This window comes from Rhincodon typus, chromosome 13 (assembly GCF_021869965.1).
Source record: "Rhincodon typus isolate 14 chromosome 13, sRhiTyp1.1, whole genome shotgun sequence".
Lineage (NCBI taxonomy): Eukaryota > Metazoa > Chordata > Chondrichthyes > Orectolobiformes > Rhincodontidae > Rhincodon > Rhincodon typus.
The window spans coordinates 68,743,349-68,765,538 of NC_063344.1; the positions used below are offsets into that span (position 1 = coordinate 68,743,349).

Below are 22,190 nucleotides of genomic sequence, written 5' to 3' on the forward strand. Positions count from 1 at the left end.
CCTGCAATTCAAGGACATGTGGATGTCACCGGCTAGGCCAGCATTTGTTGCTCATCCCTACTAGCAGTTAAGAGTCACTCATATTGCTGACTGGGTAAGGATGGCAGTTATCTTAGTGGACTAGATGGATTTTACTGACAGTTGACAATGGATTCATTGTCATCATTGATTTCAGATTTTTATTGAATTCAAATTCCACCATACGCCGTGGCTGGATTCGAATCTGGGGATTAATTATGTGGATTAATTGTCCAACGATAATATCACTAGGCCATTATCTCCCCATAGGGCATGGAAAATGGTTTAAGCTCAATGTGATCAAGAGCTTCTTGTGGGAGTGTAGCACTCTTTTACAGAACTGAAATTATTCATATTTATAAACTTCAGGAGTTCACCGGTTATCTACAGAAATACGATGAAGTTCTAATGGAATTGGAGAGAGCCACCAAGCAATCAAAGAAACTAGAGGCTGTTTACAAAGAGTTTGAGCTGCAGAAGGTCTGTTACTTACCTCTGAACACATTCCTGCTGAAGCCCATCCAGAGGCTGATGCATTACAAACTCATCTTAGAACGACTCTGCAAACACTATTGCCCTGACTATCGAGATTACAGCGACTGCAGAGGTAAGTATCAGCATGATAGATGATACCACACACAGCTCTTGGCTAGTCACCCAAGTGCAGTGATCTGTATTAGTATGATGTGTATTACAGGTGGTGAATCACTCAGACTGTCAGACAGTATAGCGATGTGGCAACAAAGCCTACAAAGAAAAGATCAGAAATGGGGAACGGGGAAGGGGGTTTCTGAAATAAATAGGGAGAGAGGGGGAGGCGGCTAGAAGATGGATAGAGGAGAAGATAGGTGGAGAGGAAACAGACAGGTCAAAGAGGCGGGGATGGAGCCAGTAAAGGTGAGTGTAGGTGGAGAGGTAGGGAGGAGATAGGTCAGTCCAGGGAGGACGGATAGGTTAAGGAGGCGGGATGAGGTTAGTAGGTAGGAGATGGGGGTGCGGCTTGAGGTGGGAGGAGGAGATAGGTGGGAGGAAGAACAGGTTAGGGAGGCGGAGACGAGCTGGGCTGGTGTTGGGATGCGGTAGCGGGAGGGGAGATTTTGAAGCTTGTGAAACCATTTCAACTCCCCCTCCCATTCCTCAGACGGCATGTCCATCCTGGGCCTCCTGCAGTGCCACAACGATGCCACCCAAAGGTTGCAGGAACAGCAACTCATATTCCGCTTGGGACCCCTGCAGCCCAATGGTATCAATGTGGATTTCGCAAGCTTCGAAATCTCCCCTCCCCCTATCGCATCCCAAAACCAGTCCAGCTCGTCCCCGCCTCCCTAACCTGTTCTTCCTCCCACCTATCCCCTCCTCCCACCTCAAGCCGCACCCCCATTTCCTACCTACTAACCTCATCCTGCCCCCTTAACCTGTCCGTCCTCCCTGGACTGACCTATCTCCTCCCTATCTCCCCACCTACACTTACCTTTACTGGCTCCATCCCCGCCTCTTTGACCTGTCTGTTTCCTCTCCACCTATCTTCTCCTCTATCCATCTTCTATCCGCCTCCCCCTCTCTCCCTATTTATTTCAGAAACCCCCTTCCCCGTTCCCCATTTCTGATGAAGGGTCTAGGCCCAAAACGTCAGCCTTTCTGCTCCTATGATGCTGCTTGGCCTGCTGTGTTCATCCAGCTCTACACCTTGTTATCTCAGATTTTCCAGCATCTGCAGTTCCTACTATCTCAAAGAAAAAATCAGTTTGAGTGGGAATGAGCATTGAGTTAGTACTTTGCAGCCTTGCTTGTTGGCATGCAGATATTGACTGATTGCTGGTAGCATGGCTTGGCCAGGTCTAGGGGCTGGGCAAATGCTGGAACAGCAAATGAAGGAACCAGGAGGCTATTAAGGGAGTGAACTAAGGATATAGAGATTCCTCCGTGTCTTGAGGTTTCAGGTACAGCAGCAATAATGCCTACACTTTGTGGGCTAAGACCCACTGGGGAAATGCATTTTAGGATATGGTACCAAGCAGATCTCAATGACTCAACAGTCTTAAGTTGAGCTGCCCAGAGCATGAGAGGATTTGGCAAGGTGGTGTAATTCTGCTGCTATGTAGGTGCAAACAAACACAGTCCTAACTGTTGTGTGTAGTATAACGTGTGACGTTATGAATTAGGGGGAGGAGTAGGGTTCTTGGCTCATGACCACCACCACCATTGAGTAGGATCATGGCTAATCTGATTCTTGACACTTGCATTTACCCTGATACCCTTCATTCCAGTGTATTGGATGTGCGTGATAAAGTCCATTATCCCCTCTCCAGTCACAGGCTGCAATGGTCAGTTATGAATTATTGGTCCCTATAAAAACGTAGAAAGTAGGAACGGGAATAGGCCATTCATTCCTTTGAGTCTGTTGGACTGTTCAATATGATCATCCAATTCAGTTCACTGTTCTCACTTTCTGACCATACCCTTTGATTTTAAGAACAGAAGAATTATGGTACATATCAGTGGGTTTAGTGGCTGCTTCACCAATCTTGCTGTTGGTTTCTGTTTGCAGATGCCCTGAAGGAGGTTAGGGACATGAGTGCCCAGTTACACAGCAGTTTAATCAGGCTGGAGCATTTCCAGAAACTCACGGAGCTGCGGCGAGATCTTATTGGCGTTGAGAATTTGATTCTGCCAGGAAGGGTAAGTCCTCTAGGAAACACGTAGTGCTTGACTTTCTCCTGAGTTGAGAGGTTTATTAAAATGACAGGATTAATCTTGTCCTGTCATAGGTTCCAGCTTCCTTCGAGGTGGTAAGACGAGTGTCGAAATCTGAGGTTTATAAATGCATGAGGGGCATGGATAGGGTGAATAGCCAAGGTCTTTTTCCCATGGTGGGGGAGTCCAAAACTAGAGGGTAAAGGTTTAATGTGAGAGGGGAAAAGATATAAAAGGGACCTAAGGGGCAACATTTTCATGAAGAAGGTTATGCGTATGTGGGAGGAGGTGGGTACAATTACCACATTTGCATCTGGATGGGTACATGAATAGGAAGGGTTTAGAGTGATCCGGGCTAAATGCTGGTAAATGGGACTAGTTTGGTTTGGGATATCTACTCGGGAAGGACGAGTTGGACTGAAGGGTCTGTTTCCACGTTGTACATCTCTATGACTCTAAGAGGAATGTGGCTGAATATTCTGATATTTGCCACTGTTGTTTACTTGTCCGTGGTCCTAGTGAGCTCATTTCTCCCCTTCCTTCCGCTGCAAAGCAAGTAAAAGAAGGAGACATACGTATTCGGGAAACAGGAGCTGGTGTAGGCCTTTCAGCCTCTTGAGCCTGTTTTACAATTGAACTAGATCACGTGGCTGATCTGCCTCAGTCCAATTTTACTGCACTATACCTGTATCCCTTGATTTGTTTAATATCTAGAAATCTCTTGATCTCTGTCTTGAACATATTCAGTGACTGAAATTCCACAGTCTTCTGGGCTTGAGAATTTCAAAGATTTACCACCCTTGGAGGGAAGGAATTCCTCCTGATCACAGCCCTGAAAGACCTGCTCCTTATTCTCAGACTTTGCCTCCTAGTTTGAGGCCCAGTTCCTCACCCCAGCCAAGGGAGGAAACATTCTTCCTGCATCGACCCTGTTGGGCCCTGGAGAATTTGTGTAAGTGTCAATGTGGTCTCTTCTCATTCTTTTAAACGCTGGGGAATCTCTCCTGGTAATCACAACCCTACCATCTCAGAATGCAATCTTGCGAACTGTTTAGACAGCTCATTTCATGTCCTCAGGCTTTCCCAACACGCCGGCGCAGTGAGGTTTCTACTCTTGTCGGGAACAAGTGTAACAGAGCCTGCAGAAGCTGCATTGGACTGTACAGCCACCTACAGACTCGCCCTGAGAGTGGAAGAGAATCATCCTCGTCCGTGAGGGACTACCACTGAGATGAGGGCTGTAGGGAGCACAAATGTGAAATTTGTACATAACGGGATATCTCAAACCTGAGTGTGATAAAGACTAGATGATGTCTTTTTGCTGGCGTTGATCCAAATTGGTTTTGGCATCAGGCACAACCTCCCTGGTCTCCTTCAAATCTGGTCTTTTATGTTCACTTAGGGCAGAAAGGGCCCAAGTTTAACCTCTTCCCTAAGGGAGTTAGGGATGACACCAAGGGCTTGAGGCTGCAGTAGCAAAGGGGACCTGCTCTTTTTGGATGGATATTATGGTTTGGCTATGATTGCCTTCACAGTCAGTACTCACACATGGAGATTGCACATTGTGTAATTATAATTATAAGTTATTGTACCGCCTTTCCCTTCAGGACTTCATTCGTGAAGGCTGTCTGTATAAACTTACCAAAAAAGGCCTGCAGCAGAGGATGTTTTTCCTGGTAAGTATTGGCTCTATCTAATAGCCTTCTATATCTAAAAGGAGCTACCTTGTCCCTCATCGGCGATTTTCGTGTTAGGAAAGGATCAAGTCTCTTGAAAGACCTTAATGCTCACTCTATTTAAAGGTTTCTGTCTCTCTCTTTCCTCCTTTTATTTTTTATATATTACGTTCTCTTACATTGTATCAGTCATTGTTGGTTCACCTGTACCTGTTCTCTTAGATACTGCAAAATTCGGTGAAGTTGTTAATTCAGTCATAGTATATCATGATGCTTATTTTTTCATGGACTCGAGCTCTCTTTGTCTGTGTACCATTTCCTCAGCGCCACTTATTCTCCTATATGTGAAGGTGGCTATATTTCATGACATGTTTCAGTTTGAATAGTGTATTTTAACTTGTTGGGATACTCCAGTTTAATGTGGTCAGGTTTGGTGCAGAGGTTGAGACGGGTGCTGTATTTAGACTGCATTGAGTATTCCCATTACATGTAAGCATTGATTAATACAGCATTAAAAGAGGCTGTTCGTCCCATCAGGTCTGTACTGGTTCTTCCAGAAAGCTATCCAATTACCTTCACTCCCCTTTTCTTTCCTGAAACCTGCACAGTTCTCAGATTCTGTTTTGAAAGTTATGATTGAATTATGATTCCACCTGCCCTTCACTCACCACATTCCATCCCGATAATTTGCTGTGTAAAGAAACATTTCCATGTATTGCCTATTGTTCTTTTGACACATTCTAAATCTATATCCTTTGGCTATTGACTCTGAGTCACTGCGTATGCAGTAATTTCTCCTTCAGAACTATCCAGGATTTTAAACACCAATTGAACACCTGCTGTAAGGAGAACAATCCCAGTTTGTTCAATTTCTGCACATAATTCAAGACCCTCATTCCCGCAATTCTGGGAAATTTCTGTCATACCTTCCCCAAGGCCTTGGCATCCTCCTGGAAATGTGCCTAAAACTGAAGCAAACATTCCAGTTGAGGCCAGTGCCATGTTTTATAAATGTTTGGAGAAACTTCAACTGCTTTGGTGCCCTGCTCCTTGGTTACTAAACTTCAAAGATCCCAGAGGCATTTTAACAGCTTGCTCAATATATGCTGCAGAGGTGTCCTCCTTCCCATGGCCCTGCAATTCCTGGAAAATGGTGCCATTTAGTCCACATTTACTACTTCTCATTTTCTTGAGTAAAATCCTTCATGTTTCTCTCGCAGACTTAGTATTTTTATTTCATTAGACAATGTGCTCTGCCAGTTTATTGCTTACATCACTTTGAATATTGTGCCACTTTGAAATGATGCCCTGTGTACAAAGCCTGGTTTATTGACATGTATCAAAAACAGCAGAGATCCCTTGGTAATACCACCATAGACTTCCGTCCCATCAGAAAATTAGCCTCTCTCCGCTTTCTCTCTTCATGTTATATTTTGGTTCAAATATGTTATCGACCATACCAGACCCCGCCCCCAATATATCAAGGAGATAGCCTACACCCTAACTTTTATATTTATTTAAAGGCAAGCGTAAAGGCGCTGTGTCCCAGATATAATTCGATTGGTCCATAACTAGGCTTTAAGCAAAACACATTTTATTCTTACAGAATAATTTGTATAGCTTTAACTCTATTGAAATACTTAGCAAGATAATATATTCGTTAACATCAATCATCAACGGTTCCAATATAGGCAGTATCCCATAAACACCCTTTGGTAAAAATACAATTCAGCAAAACAGTTACAGTTCTCACATGCAGTCTCTCTCCAGTCCAGAAGAAAGAAACAAGCCGTCCCTTATGATTTTTAGGAGGAGGCCTTGCTGTCTAAGACTTCACTCTAGCAATCGGCAACTTAAGCTGTTAGCTCAACAGTTTGCAGAAGCCTTCTTACTAATTGTAAGCAAAACTAAAAACCATTTCCTGGGTCCTGACCCCTGACCCCACCCACTCATGATTCCTTTAGTCTCATTTAAAAAAACACCCAAGGAGAACTCAAAAGCTGTTTCCGACTGCTTGTCTGAAGGAGATATTCCAGTACCATTGTGGTCACACCCCTCTGCAAGAGAAACAGGACAGAACACATCTCTCTTAAAGGCACAAATGTGTTTTATGCCTTCTTGATATTACACTCAAGTGCTTTATTCAGTTTAGGATTTCTCCGTTTGATGGAATTGCATAGCTCGATTTGATTTTTTTTCCTAAATCAGCCACATTGCAGGATTCACTGAGTTTGTTATCTCTCCTAGTTCTCTGACATGCTGTTGTACACAAGCAAAGGAGTGACGACCAGCAACCAGTTTAAAGTACATGGTCAACTTCCTCTGTACGGAATGATAGTAAGTATACGGAGAGAATGCCTGGCAGTGGTTTTATTCGATGGCCTGGCTTTGATTAATCTGTGCTGATCGTTTTCTTGTTCAGCAGCTTTATCAGCAGCTGGGAGGCCAGACGATGATGATGCATAACGGAAAATATGTAGAGCACCCATTTTTGTTAGGAGATGGCAAAGTGAAAGGAAACTCACCACAATAGTATTGCTAGAGAGAGACAAGAAAGATTTTAACTGTAGACAAGAGCTTAGAGCCTGGTATGGAATGATGACTGGCTTTTTCTGATCTAGAGAGGGAGAGAGAGAGGGAGAGGTTGTTCTAATTACAGGAGCAACATGTAAGTCCTGGCTGCATCTGAGTTCCTTGCTGCTGTTTGAGCACTTCAGCAAAAATGCCCAAAATATGCTCCTAACAGCTCTGTGTACCAAGGGTATTAGACCTGGTACATTAAGCTGTTCTGTTGTATTAGCATCTCTGCACATACCTGACTTCAGTACACAAGCCCTGGCTTAAATCATAAACAGTTCAGAGAATATAATTATTTTTATTCTGCTCGGGTGGGACCTGAACTCATGTCTCCTGGCTCAGAGATGGGGTCACTACCACTGTACCACTCCCTGACACCCTGACCTTATGTACATGACTGTAGGAATGAGACTTCAGAAATGACTTGTAAGTAAGTGATAATTTGACTACAGTTTAGAAACATTTCCACAAGGGGGAGATGGTAAGTAATCCAAGCCAGAGCCCCATGGAACCAAATAGAGAAGGCATTCTTGGGCCAGATGTTAACTTGATAATACAAGGGAGATCAGGCTGAATATTAAAAGTACAGAAAAGAAGTGAAAAGGAGGCAATGACAGTGAAACCACAGGATGAAAATACATTGGCTGCTAACATAAAAGGGAGTGCAGAATGGTGTGTTCTGTAGGCCTGTGAACAGTAATAGTATTGTCAGAGGAGTGGTGGGGCTGGTTGGGATCAGAATGGGATCTGTTGGTAGAGATAAAAGCCCAGTGGAGTTACTAAATTAATACTTTGCATCTCAGGCAGGAGTTACAACTGAGCAATGCCAAGAGTTTATCAGAGCCGCAGGCAGTATGTACCCTTACCTTACTCTCCCTCCTGACCTTGGCTGTCAAAATGCTTCAGAATATTAAACTAAAGCAATATGTAGCAGATGCTGGAGATCTGAAGTTAAAACAAAATGCTGGAGAAACTCAGCAGGTCTGGCAACATTCGCGGAGAGAGAAACAGTTAATGTTTCCCGTCTGGTACAACTCTTTTTCAGAACTGTTCTTTGTCTTTTATTTTGTGGCACCTATGATCTCTAATCTCGCTCTCACCTTCCCCTGACTTTCCCTTCTGTTCCACTTTCTTCTGTCTACCTTGGTCTACACAATAGAACCCGTCGTTTTCAATTTCTGCCTAGTTCTGAAGAAGGATAATACCGGACTGGAAGTGTTAACTCTTTTTCTCTCTCTCTCTCTTTCTGTCTCTCTCTCTGTCTTCACAGGTACTGCCATACCTGTTGGAGTTCTACAGCACTTTCTGATTGTATTTTATGATGTAACTGTGCTGGTCCAGTGGGTTTTGCAATAGTCAGACCTACCAGGGAGCAATAGTTGTAGCTTTTCTCTAGTACCCAAACATCATTACATCATTCCAGTTTGTCTACAAACCTTGTATGAAATCTTTTGATGAGTTGTTTTCACCCATAGAGTTTGGCACAGCGTCCATCCACACAAACATCTCCACTCATGCCCTTGCTTCTCTTACATCAGTACCTGGGACTAGGACAGAAGTCACAGGCTTGGTGCTGCTCCTGGCAGACCTCCAGCCCCGACTTAAGCCCCGAGTTCTGGTGTAGCCCCCTGTTCTGGTCTGTGCTCGGTATTGCAATGAGTTGCCTCTCAATGGTTAGCCTGACAAGATTTTAATGGCAGTTATTATCTGAGGGAGATAGAGCAGAATGGGTGTACACTCTCTAGAGTTTAGATAAATGAGAGGTGATCTTATTGAAGCATACAAAATTCTGAGAGGGCTTGATGAGGGTGATTCTGTGGAGTCTGCAAGTAATAGAAGAAAGGACCAAGGTCTCGGGATAAGGGGGTTTGGGACTGAGATGAGGATAGGTTTCTCCATTCAGAGAGTTGTGAATCTTAATCATCTTCTACCCCAGAGACTGCATGTCCATTTGTTGAATATATTCAACACTACAACTAAACTACGTTTGGACTCTGAAGGGAATGGAGGGATATATAAAGGGCAGGAGAGGGCAATTGATAAAGAAATACAGCCATGATTTTGTGGAATGGCAGAGCAGGCTTGAAGAGCTTCCTGATCTCCTTTTGCCCTGATTTTCTTCAATTCTCATATACTGTTCCCTAAAGCAGATTCCAGACATGGTGAATCTTGCAGTAAACTGCATGCAATGGGTTTAACAGCACAAACAACAAACTCCCTTCCAGAATTTAATGTCAAAATTAATGTAACGAGATTGAACTTGTTAAAAGATTGAACATCTATGAACAACTTTGAGTTCTATCCAGTAATTGCTTTAAAACTTGCTTGCTAATTTATCTACTCCTTTTCTCGTTCCCTTTCACTCCTTTTCACTCCCTTTCACTTTCACTGTTCAAATTCCATGCCTTTTTCTCTCTCTCTCCCTTTCATCCTTTATCTCTTGCTCACCCTCCTCCCTGTTCTCACTCCACCTCTTTTGCCTCCCTCACCTCTTGCACTCTTTCACCCTGCTCCTTAACCTGAACTCCTTAACCTGCTTGTATTGCTCAGCGTTTGGTGAATGAGGAAGTTCTTGGAGGAGCTCTTGAGCTCAGTGGGTGGATTAACAGGAGGTGTAAGGGGCGGGGGAAAGACATCTGAGGAGGGAGGACAGGTGAACAGAGACCTCAGGATAGACAAGCCAGTGGTTAAACACTCTGGGAGCAGGAAAGCTGGTCATCACTCAGCTCAGACCCTGGCAGGTAGAAAGGCAGCCAACTGAGCAGGTGAGTGGCTAGTTGGGGAAGCTCTAGAGAGTTGTCTGGGACATTCGGCAATCGCATTAGTAACAGGTAGGATGGTGTGCACTTGGGACAGGAGATAAATCAGGACGGCTCAAGTGTGATGGGATAGATGAGTGGATGGAAGACTAAGCTGGATCACTGTACAGCCATGGATTGTTGGCAGAGTCATAAAGTCATACAGCATGGAAACGGGCCTTCGGCCCAACTCGTCCATGCCAATCAGGTTTCCCAAACTGAACTAGTCCCATTTGTCTGCGAGTTGTTCATATCCCTCTACACCTTTCCTATCCATGCACCTGTCCAAATGTCTTTTAAATATTGAAATTTTACCTGCCTCTACCAATTCCTCTGGTAACTTATTCCATACATGCACCACCCTCTGTGTGGAAAAAGTTGCCCCTCAGGTCTCTTTTAAATCTTTCACCTCTCTCTTTAAGCCTATGCTGTCTAGTTTTGGGTTCCCCTACCCTGGGAAAAGATCTTGCTATTCACCCTATCTATGCCCCTTGTGATTTTATAGAGCTCTATAAGTTCACCCCTCAGCCTCCTACACTCCAGGGGAAAAAGTCCCCAGCCTCTCCTGATAACTCAAACCGTCTAGTCACTCAGAGCAGTGAGTGGGATCAGAATTAAATGATGGATAATTAGACAATAGCATCTCACCACAGGGAATCAGTTCTAGAGAAGAACACAGTATTGATGTCATCATTATAGTGACAGGTTAATCAGGGTCAGAATTGTAAAATCTGAAACCATGTGAGGTTGGAGACGATGGAGAGTGCGAGAGCGTGCAATAGAAAGATCGAGGGAGAAAAAAGACTAGCGATGGTGGAAGGAAAACAATGAAAATGGACTAGCAGCAGCTGACCTTTTTTGAGACAGCCTCGCACTCTAGTTAAGTGCTGAGTCACTGAAGAAAGTCTCCAGGGTAACGTCTTCAATAGGCACCTTAAGAGACCACAGCTTGCTGGTTTGTCTGTACGTCAATGAAACCCAAGGTAACTGCTGAAGACATTTCCACAGGCCACCCAGTTGAAGACTGCATCCCTTGGCTCTTACTGATCTTGGTAACGTTACACCTGCTTTGGAGCACAGTCAGCAATGTCCAGCTGAAAACCACACCTTGTGAACATTCGGCACCTGAGCCACGGCCACGTTTCTTTGATGCCTTGTAAATGGGGCAAAAGCCAGTTTACCCTCTGCCTCCGAGGAAAGAACTCAGCCCTAGCTGGAGGTTTGTGTCTAATTCCAGCAACCATGCTTTCCAGAGGATGTTACATGGGGGACAGAGGAGATCTGATACAGGTATTTCTAAACAGGAAGTGTTTGGACATAACGAATAAGTGTTTCCAGTGGCTGAAGGGTTGATAAAGTGCATGGATAGAAGCGGATCTAACACCAGGAAAATTATCTTTATGCAATGAGTAGATAAGATTTGAATGCACTGAGTGCTAGATTGGTGGATACAGATTTAACAGAAGCCTTCTAAAGGAAATTATATAAAAGCTACAGGTGAAAATTTCCAGGGATATGAAGGAAAAGTAAGGGCTATTATGGTACGTTTACCTCTGGGCCTTAAGGTCCTCGTTAAAGTTGCCCGTGTGCTGGAGATGTGCCACATCCTGCCTGAATGTGTATTTTTAATGTAAGAGTGGGCAAGTAGGACTAACTCACAGGATTGCTCTTTGGAAGATGGGTATGCGCTCCAATGGACTAACTGGTGTCCTGGAATGTACTTTTGTATACTTCTAAGAAACCACATTAAGCAAAAATCACTGCTGTTGGCAACATATGTGAATGTTTAGCTAACTGAGAATTCCAGCTCTTGTTGGCAGGGATCCATTGTGCAGTAATCTCCTTATGCCATCTGTCTGTTTTCTTTCTTTGTATTTGCACCTCTGCAGCTGATTGTGCTGGAACCCCCGGTGAGTATTGACCTCTCAGGATGTTCTGTCAGAATGGGATTCCCTTTCTTAGCACAGCAGCTGTCAGCTCACTCTAAATCCTGCTTGTACTTAGGATCATTATGCACAATGACAGCAGACTTAGAAACTCCTTCGATGCGTTGTGTAAGATGTAAATATATTTTTGAACTTTTCTTTGCTTCTTCCTTTCCCGTCATGTCGGTAGTTTTGCTGATTACTCTGTTGTATTGCTCCAAACCTTTGCACTTGGTTTCCCTCTTTGCCTCCTTTGTTTTTGACCCCTCACTCGACTGACTGGGAATCTGACAGTAAGCTGGTCTCAATTGATGTCTACGATGACTCTGTGTTGATTTTAGTTTTTTCCTAAGCCATTTTCCTCCGAGCCAACTGAATTAGTACCAATATCTATCATCTTGCCCATGAACTACTGAATTGGTCTTCATCTTTCCCTTGAGCCTATCTAAGTAGCTTAATGATGGTAACATTCTTGTAGTCATCCTTTGGATCTTTTCCAGGGTCACTATTGTCCGAGGTCAGAGTCTGACTAGCAACCTGTACAGTGCCTAAATGGTGTCCTTTGATTTGTATCAAATGATTGTGTTAATACAATCTGACACAATATTAGTGTTATCTACAACTTTTCTCCATTGGTTGTCTTTTGTTGTCTGTGCGTGTTAACATCATCATCTCTCTTACTCTCTTTAGATTTGTTCTCTGAGAGTGAGATGTTCTGTGTTGATTCTACCAGCATCAATCTGCTTAACACTACTAGCAAGGCTAATATATCACTAGACACATCTTGGCAACTGATGTGCACACTGAGTACCCTTACTCTATCTCCTACTTTCTAACTCATCCCGATCCATACCAATAGGTTGCTTCCAATTCTGAATGCTTTTACTAACCGTATTGAATGTGTGAAAGTTTATCGAATGCCTCCTGGAGATCCATAGACACCCCCTTCACCCAGCTCATTAGTGACCTCAAAATATTCAACTCCGTTTGATGGGTATGATTTACTCTTTACAAGTTCATGCTACTTCTCTCAAATCAGGATCTATTTGTCCAAGTGTTCACTCACTTTGCCCTAGAGGTCAATTCTAATCGCTTCCTGACAACAGACTTTAGTTCGAGAATTTCTTGCTTCTTTCTCAGATGTATTAAATAACAGTGACACTCAGAATTGTCCAATACAAAGAGACCATTCTGAATGAAAAGAATTTTGGAAGAACGTCTGCAAATTCTGCATCTGCTTCTCTCCTTAGCTGATGAGTTTAATAAATTAAAATCTATTAGGTACTGGCGATTTGACAATCTTAGGTCTCATTAGTTTCTCCATTACTGTTTCTTTTAAAGTAAGACTAAATCTAGTAAGTTTCTCACCTTGATTTATTTCTTCCTCATAACCTTGAGTATTTTATTGTCATCTACTCTAGAAAGTTGTTATTTGGTAAATTTGCCAATACCTGATTTTAATTACAATCTTACCTATATCTGTCTTAAGGAAGTCTACATTACTCATAGCCGTCAGCGTTCATTTAATGTACTTGTAAATGCTTTAACTCTTGCCCTTGGTATCTCTTGAATGATTTTTTATTGTTTACTCTTTTATGCTGATTTTAGTATTTTCTTTGTATCTCTCCCAGTCTGTGCAATCATTGCATTTTTGTAAGCCCTTTTAATTTTATACTACCTCTCACATGTTTGGTTGATCAAATGTCTTGAAAGCTTTTACCTTGTGAATCCTGGTTCGGTTCAACTTGCGTTATTTGCATTTTCTGAACATGGTTTTGATCAATCATGTTGCTGCACTGTTTATAACATGTTTATTTCTGTAGATCGAGGAGTCTGAGAATGAGTGGTCTGTTCCACATTGTTTCACCATATACTCTGCTCCGAAGACACTAGTTGTGGCAGCCAGGTACTGTTCTCTTTTATTATGCTGAAATGTGTTTGGAACACTGCAATCATCCTATTTTTGATGGTTACATCTTCATTTTCTTGTCCCGGTAGAAAGATGCATCAGAATTGGTAATAAAGAATGGTGGTGAACCCGTGTCACACTGTGCTGTGTGCCAGGGTACAGCTCACAAAGATGCATAAGGACTGATCAGAGGAAATTGATTAAGGGATGGGTAGGGAGTCATGCTCTCTGTTACTCTCTCAATAACTGTACAAGAGTGAGTGACCAGACATCTCTGTCTACTTTAGGATGGGTTTAAGGTTCGCACAAAGTTGCCTTCCTCAAGTAATAAACCAAGTGCTGGAATGACCTTGGTAGCTTATTTTATTGTTGCCATTCAAGGAGAGAGTGAAGACTTGATGAGCCCTACTTGGGAATTATCTTTTGCTGTACATTTGTAAGTCTATATGTGTGTACATGGAAAGATAAGTATACGCAGGTCAGGGTACAGCTGTGTGTGATTGGTGTGTGTAGGTGTGCATACGCATGAGCAGAAATGTTTTAGCGCGTTTGTGATTTCAGTAAAAATGTGAATGTGTAAATGTTATTTCACACATTTCTGCAATTATGATCACGCATTCCCATATGCCCCTAGTTTTGAACTCGTCCACCTTAGGGAAAAGACTCTTGTCATTCACCTTATCCATACCCCTCATGATTTTATAGGCCTCTACAAGATCATCCCTCAACCTCCGACTCTCCAGTGGAAAAAAGTCCCGGCCTTTCCAGCCTATTTTTATAACTCAAGCCCTCCATTCCTGACAACATGCTGGCAAATCTTTTCTGAATCCTCTCCAGTTTAATAATATCCTTCCTGTAACAGTGTGACCAGAACTGTGCACGCACTCCAGAAGAGGTCTTACCAACATCCTGTACAACCTCAACATAACGTCCCAACTCCAGTACTCGAAGGTCTGAGCAACGAGGGCAAACGTGTTAAACACTTTCTTAACCACTCTATCTACTTATGACGTAGATTTCAAAGAAAGATGTACCTGAATGCCTAGGTGCCTCTGTTCTGCAACACTACCCAGGGCCCTACCATTAATTGTATAAGTCTTGCTCTTCTAGAACAAATCGATCAAAAGTGATTCATTCAGTGTAAACTGTTTTGATGTTTGTTTGATTCGTTGAAATACTAGAGTATCAGATCAAAAATGCATGCTGCTGACTTCAGCGCTTGCTGCTGTTCTACTTGAGGGCCAGTGATGTAAATTTATGCTCCCAACATGGAACAGGTGCTCGGATCTGGAATGATATATCTATCCATTTAAAATGAATAGTCAGCAAATTGTGTGAAGCACAAATTCATGCTCCCAATGTGTGCTCCAGGCGACTGAAACTGAGAATTGAGAGTGAAAAATCATTGTTTCTTTGATTTCCACATGACACGAGATGTTATCTGTGAAAAATCAAAGTCCAAGATGGTCTAAAGTATGAGTGAGGGCTACATTCTCCACATGGACATTGGGACCAGTTTTAGTCACCACACTGCCATGTGGTGAAGGCAACTAATATATTATCATCTGAGAACTTTGGTTCAAAAAGGAGGGAAATGATTTTTATTTTTCAGTTATGTGAAGATCTGCCCTTTTTAAGAACTCAAGTAGTCATTTTGAAAAATGAGTAAAAAAACGGCGCTTCAGTAAACAATCAGCAAGCCCACTGGCAAGTTAATTACTTGGATGTTTATGAAATAACTCCAGAGAGGCCGGTATCCCGTCATTAAGTCACCCTTTATTTACACGTGGAGAGTCCTTGACACTGATCCAGCTTCCTCAGAGCCAACTCTGAGTGAACAGAACTTCTGACACTCCTTTTTATATCTGTCAGCCAAGGCTCCCTGATTGGGGCAGTTAATCTGGACCAATCAGGGAACTCATTCTGTGTGGTCCACCTGGCTGACCTTGTTACAGTCAACTACAGTTTGTTGACTTGAGTTTTATAATCCATAGAAAGGGGGTGCGGGAGAATGCAGAAACCGTTTCATTCAGACAGAAGATATCTGTAACAGCCAAGATACTCAATAGCAGTTCCCAAAAGCAGGGTTGGGTTGATGTCCTGAGGAATTATAGTTAAAGTTTGCAGGATGTAGATGAATTCTTCAGAAGTGGAAGATTGTTGAGTTGTCACAGAGGAAGACATCCTACAAGGCTATAGTGACATTAGCTTAAGGAATCAATGTCCAGCAGCACTAATGAGCTGTGTTAGCAGCTTGTTTCAAGGTATTGAGAAATGGTGTATGAAGAAAATAGTATTGATGAATGCACGGAAATATACAGATAAGGAAATCAGTTACATCTGTGCAAGTTGACCAGTGAGTTTTAGGTAGGAATGACCCTTCAGTGTGATTTGTGTGTCTGTAAGGTTATTGCTGAGGTAAAAGTGATGCATCTCTCTTTCTGATATTTGCAATTAATTCAAACCAGTAATTTTTGTATAGTGTTCGAAAGTTCATGTCTTTTTTCAGTCCTTTATTCATTCACGGGATGAGGATGTCACTGGCTAGGCAGCATTTATTGCCCAACCCTAATTACCCAGAGGGCAGTTAAGAGTCAACCATGTTGCTGTGGGTCTAGAGTCACATGTAGGACAGACCAGTTAGGATGGCAGTTGCCTTCCCTAAAGGACATTAGTGAACTAGATGGGTTTTTCTGACAATCGACAGTGGATTCATGGTCATCATTAGACTCTTAATTCCAGATATTTATTGAATACGAATTCCACCATCCAACCTGTGTCCCCGGAACATTAGCTGGGGCTCTGAATTAATAGTCCAGTGATAATACCACTAGGCCATCACCTCCCCTTGGGTTTTTTCCTTTTGTGTAATGAATGCTATTGATCGTTTGTTAAAAGTTCATTGGCAGCCTCCTGTGAGTATTTTCAGTGACTGACCTCCATGACAACCAAAAGAAAACCAGTCTATCAAGTCACATTTCACTCTGAGACAAAAACTGCAATTACTGGAGAAACTCAGCAGATCTGGCAGTACCTGTGGGGGAAGAAAGCAGAATTAATGTTTCAAGTCCAGAGATCCTTTTTCAGAACTTTTAACTTGTGATGCGATCTGATCTGTCCAGTGTAGCCATCATCTGCAGTCATAACTTTACAAATGAAGTGAGCATCTTTGATTTGTCATAATGGCTCAAGGTTTGAGGAATTTTAGCTACAATGTTAGATTGGAGAAGCTGACAATGTTCTCACTGGGGCAAAGGAGATTTAGGGAGAATTGATAAAGGTGTCCTCATCAGGGAGACAAAGAAAGACTGTTCCCATTAGCTTACAGTACAAAGACGAGGGGACGCTGATTTTAAGAATTTAGGAAGAAACACAGTGGAGAAAAGAAATGTGTCTTTTTAACCCACTGAGCAATAATTACTTTGAGCTTGCTACCCATGAAGTTGAGATATTTGATGATTTCAAGAGAAAATTGGATGGTCATTTGAGGAAAATAAGTTTGCAGGGCACCAGGACTGTTTGGATTGTTTTTAAAGAATTAGGTTCAATGGGCTGAGTGGCCTCCCCTGTGCTGTATGACTGCCACGTTTTCAAATTAATATTCAGATGTCGCACCCCACTGCCAATTCCTTGCAGTTCATTACAGAGTACAACTCACTGAGATATTGGCATCTTCTCAGCCATAGATGTATGATCTAGAGACACCAGAGGAGGGAAAGGAACAGACAAAAACTGGCACTCAGTAACAGGAGTCCCGTTGGCCCGGCAATGTATTGGCAGCCACGGCTTACTGGCTGCCCGGATTTTGAAGTCTCTCCAACTGTGTAGAAAGTCCTGTGCTTATATCTCGCCCGTTTGTCGTCCTGTTCCTTAGCTCGCGTGTGGAGATGGGGAAATGGATTGAGGACTTGACCATGGCCATTGAGATGGTGAAGAAATCAAATGAGAAGAGAGATACAACGCTGGAAAGCAACATCTCTGATCGTTCAAACCGTAAGTTACTTAGTAAAAGTGACTATGGTTTGACTGAATTCGCAATATACCATCAATGGTGGGTGTAGGAAGAGAGGAACTGGTAATCAGTTCTGTTCATAACCCAGTTCTGCCAGATATATTTACCTGGGAAGTGAATCGCATTCATCAGTAACATGCATGTTACTTCCTACACTCTTCTTAACCCCTACTTTTCTTTTCTGGTTATAATCCTTGGCTATTACAAAGTGATAATGAAGCACAATATAATAATTTGCTTATATTTTAGTGAAAGGGAGGAAATATTCTGTAGCTCCATCTTCAGACATGTTACTGCAGTACCCAGCTGAGCGATCCAACTTCTGGTATCATGGAGTATCAAAATCCTTATGTATGGTCAGTGACTGTAAAGATGTCTAATAAAAGCTGAAGTACCAGTATATTTTCCAATGGGAGTTAGAGATCCAAGCTTTCACTGTTGTAGAACTGAAGTACTTGCTACTCCCAGTAGATTCTTCAATAAGGATTAAGAACCCAGTTCTTCAATGGATCTGATTGTGTCAATGGAATGCCCAGTTTGTTGTTTTTAACTAATAAAGATCTCTTGTCTTGGAAAGTCGTTACAATTTCTGACTTGTCAGTGATCATTGTTTCATTTTCATTCTGCTAACCAATAATACCTTAACAGCAATTGCTGTATTTTTTTAACATCCAGCTAGTTGGACAGTTATTCCTGTTTATGCATTTATCCTAATGTTCCCAGGATCTTCAGACGAAGTGTCACTGGAGCAGGAATCTGAAGACGACACTCACTCCTCCCACAGCTCGTTGGACAAGCAGACCCACCACCGTGCCAACACCACAGTGCACGTGTGCTGGCATCGCAACACGAGTGTCTCCATGTTGGACCACAGTGTTGCAGTGGAGGTACCCAGCAGGGCACTCTTACCACCTCCTACACCTCAGGATAACCCAGAGCCACACACAGCATGTACAGGACCATATGTATCCATTCTACCAGCTAAAGTGATATTAACGTTTAAATTCCTTTGCCAGCTGTTGCTTGGATGTTGGAAACTAAATTGACAAATCAAAACTATTTTCTTGTTATTGAGAATTGGCAGCATTTTATTTAGTAATTCCATTGTGAGTGGGAAGTATTGGATAATCTGAGTTGTGAAGTTGTACTTTATACTGGTCACAGGATTCCAATTCTGTGACCTGTTAATTTTTCTTTTGGTTTAATGCACTTTTCATCTTGAGGGAGTGATTTGCAATGAAGCTTCCTCAATCTTGCGGTATTGTTCAGGGTTGGTGAGGTTTAAGTACAGGAAACCTTGAGTCTGAAGTTTTCGTGAGGTTGGATTCCAGACTTGTGATCAGTGGCTGTGAGAAAGACATGCATTTAAATAATGCCTTACACAACAACTAGGCAGCTCAAATCACAGTACAACCAATGAAGTGTAGTCACTGTTAGAATTTAAAAAATGCAAAAGTCAAGTTGCAAACAGCAAGCATCCTCAATGGCAATGTGATAAACAACCCTTAATCTATTTTTTTTGTGTAATGCTAATTGAAGGATAATTATTGCCCATGACACTGTGAATAACTCCTTGGGTCATTTTTAGAATAGTGCCATGGGATCTTTGTCTACTTGGGAAGGCAAATGGAATGTTGGTTTAGTATCTCATCTGAAAGATAAGTGCTTGGCAGTGCAGCAGTCCCTGAGCACTACACTGGAGCCTTGTTTTTTGTGCTCACATTTCTTGAGCGACACTTGGGTCTGAAAGGCAAGTGTTCACCAACTGAACCGCCATTTACACTGTGACTATTCTGACAAGATGAAGAGCTGGCCAGCGTGAGTAATGTGCAAAAAGTCTTGCATTCCAGGAAAGTACTGATCTAAAGTCAGTTTGGTCTTATCAGGGAGAGTGGTTGGGCTTCAACAATCCTCAGCCTGACTTTTGGGGTCCGAAAGGTGCTGCAGTTTGGTCACAGGATTGGGGTGAATGCCACTGGTGCGCAGTGGGGCAGGACAGGACTGTAGGTGATTTAAATATTCCAACTCACATTCCCCAGCTTTTTATTTCAGAATGCATTTGTGGTTCTGATCAACCAGATTGAGAAACAAAAAATGAAATTCCTAAAGCAAGAGTTTTTCCTACTGGCTGGTGCATTGCACCAGTTTAATTTCACACGTGTAATTTCCATCCTTGATCCTTGGCACTCAGGCCCTGTCCGCAGCAAGAAGCAAAGGCTTTGATTTATTTTACAATTGTCCCAGACTGTCCTCTACTTCCCTACTTCACTTTAGGTTGTTGGAATTTATGTACACTGACTTATACTTTAGAACTGAATGCAGATATATGAAGCCTGGGTTATCTCATGGTCTGGAAACATACTTCAGTTGCTCTACCACTCATTTCTCATTGCTGTTTCATTCAAACAGGCCCCTTGCAGCACCTTCTTCACAATGCTTCCTTTTGTTTCAGTTCATCCACTCTTTGACAGTGACAATCATTTCCTTTATTTCTCTCATGCAGCAATTGCCTGCTTCCTTATCTGTATCGTGACTGGGTCTTCTCCTCTGCATTCTTAAAGCGGCCTACTAATTTTTGTGTGCCAGGGATGTCACAATTTGAGTCAGTTGATGGAGTGATAATGAAGAGTTTTAGTAAAACGTTGGTCTGACTGTCATAGAAACCCATTAACCATTTGGAAGGTTTCTGCTGTGGATGCTCATAACCCAGTCAAACACATCCAGTGGAAAGTCACCTGCCAACTGCGCGAATTCATTGTCTACGATTCATCCTCAATCTTCCTACAGTGAATGTAACAACACAGGGCAAAATAGCTCTTTGTAATACTGTGATAAGGACTTCACAACATATCCCCTTGGTCCAAGCAACAGGCTGTCTGAGGAAAAGTGGTCACTGTCCAAAGAACTCCTTCACTAGTTTTATTAGGACCATATGAGACACATATGTGGAAAACATAGAATCCCTAGAGTGTGGAAAGAGGTCATTTGGCCCATTGGGTCTGCACCCGACCCTCTGAAGAGCGTGTCCCCCATCTTCCCCCTCCCCCCACTCTATCTCTGTAACCCTGTATTTATCATGGTTAACCTACCTAGCCAGCACATCCCTGGACATTGGGCAATTTAGCATGGCCAATCCACCTAACCTGCACATCTTTGGACTGTGGGAGGAAATCGGAGCACCCAGAGGAAACCCACACAGACACTGGGAGAACATGCAAACTCCACACAGGCGATCACCCGAGGACAGAATCAAATCCAGGTCCCTGGTGCAGTGAGGCAGAAGTGCTAACCACTGAACCATTGTGCCACATGTAACCCTTCTCTGCTGCAATAAGCTGCAGAGCTTCTTAGGAAATATTGATAATTTTTCTTAAGATAATGCTACAAATAGGCCATTTGACTGCTAGCATTTCGGTCTTTTGGACAATCTTTTGGCCAAGTAGTCCTGGAAGGAAATCTGTGGAAAGATTGGGGAATGGGGATAAGCCCAATAAGATGTGGATCGTGTGTATACAGGCATGCAATCTTCATCCATGTAATATAGTAGTGCATTTGTATAGCATGCTTGACCTAACCCAAAGATTTACCATGGGAAAGGGAATATTAGTGAGCCTGATTACTGTGACTGTAGTATATTTGACTGCTTCATTATGACTAAAGTCTACCTATTGTAGTCAGCACATGTTCATTTTCGAGAATTTAACTATTGAGCTCCCTTTAGAAAATACTGACAAATATTGCTGTATTTTTTCCTTTGATGAAGTTTAGTCTGAGAACGATTCAGACTCTGGATGAAAGGGATCACACGGAGTGTTAGAGACCTGGTGCCTACCCAGAGAAGATTAGCGTTGCCTATTAATGTTAATCCATCCCCTCACATGGAAAGGGTGGTGCCAACATGCCAACTGGTCCAGTAGAGCAGTAAGGCCCTGAGTGATGTGAAAAAAATCTTTTTCACTCAGTGAATAGTTAGACTCTGGAAGCACTGCGTGGAAATGCGGTGGAGGTAGGTTTAATGGGGGCATTCAAGAGGGCATAGAATGATTTAGTTATATAGAAATAGCATGCAGAGATTTAAGGGAAATGGAGGAGATTTGGCACTAGATAATAGACCTGATGCTAGCAGAATGGGCCAAATGGCCTCCTTCTGCACTCTAATGATTCTGTGCTGTCCCCAGTTGATGCTGTGCACATGATCTTGGACAGGTGCCACTGTAACTGATCTTGCCCTTGAGTGAAGGAGAAATGAAACCAATCTGGATCTCTCTTCCTCATTGTTATCCAGTGAGTCCAGTGTGTACAGGTGAAGCAGGGTTAGACTTAAAGATTGTGACCTCTCAGTTAACTTGCTTGTTAATGTTGGGAGGAGAACAGTCACCATGGCTGGAGGATCACCTGTATCTGTGGAGCTATGGCAAAGAGGTTATGGCACCTTTATGAGAGGAGGTTTGGATAGAATAAATTAAAAGGGAGTTGGCACCAATCATCAATATTGACACTGATCAATATTCTGTGTGACTAATTCTGAATGGAATCTCATGATAATTGTAAACTGAGAGTCACTGATGTAGTTTGTCCTTA

The 22,190-nt window shown here is 42.6% G+C and overlaps 1 protein-coding gene across 5 annotated transcripts in view; it reads left to right on the top strand.

Annotated features, from left to right (window-relative positions):
* The window catches only part of farp2 (FERM, RhoGEF and pleckstrin domain protein 2), a 162,678-nt gene that overhangs the window by 133,079 nt on the left and 7,409 nt on the right, over positions 1 to 22,190 (top strand). For 4 of the 5 annotated variants that reach the window (XM_048604214.1, XM_048604215.1, XM_048604216.1 and 1 more), the window contains 7 exons: positions 388 to 625; positions 2,567 to 2,697; positions 4,320 to 4,388; positions 6,636 to 6,725; positions 13,512 to 13,594; positions 17,472 to 17,590; positions 18,333 to 18,496. In XM_048604214.1, coding sequence (XP_048460171.1) covers positions 388 to 625; positions 2,567 to 2,697; positions 4,320 to 4,388; positions 6,636 to 6,725; positions 13,512 to 13,594; positions 17,472 to 17,590; positions 18,333 to 18,496 — 894 coding nt within the window. The remainder of the gene's footprint in view (positions 1 to 387; positions 626 to 2,566; positions 2,698 to 4,319; positions 4,389 to 6,635; positions 6,726 to 13,511; positions 13,595 to 17,471; positions 17,591 to 18,332; positions 18,497 to 22,190) is intronic. The other variant, XM_048604217.1, reaches the window with a different exon arrangement.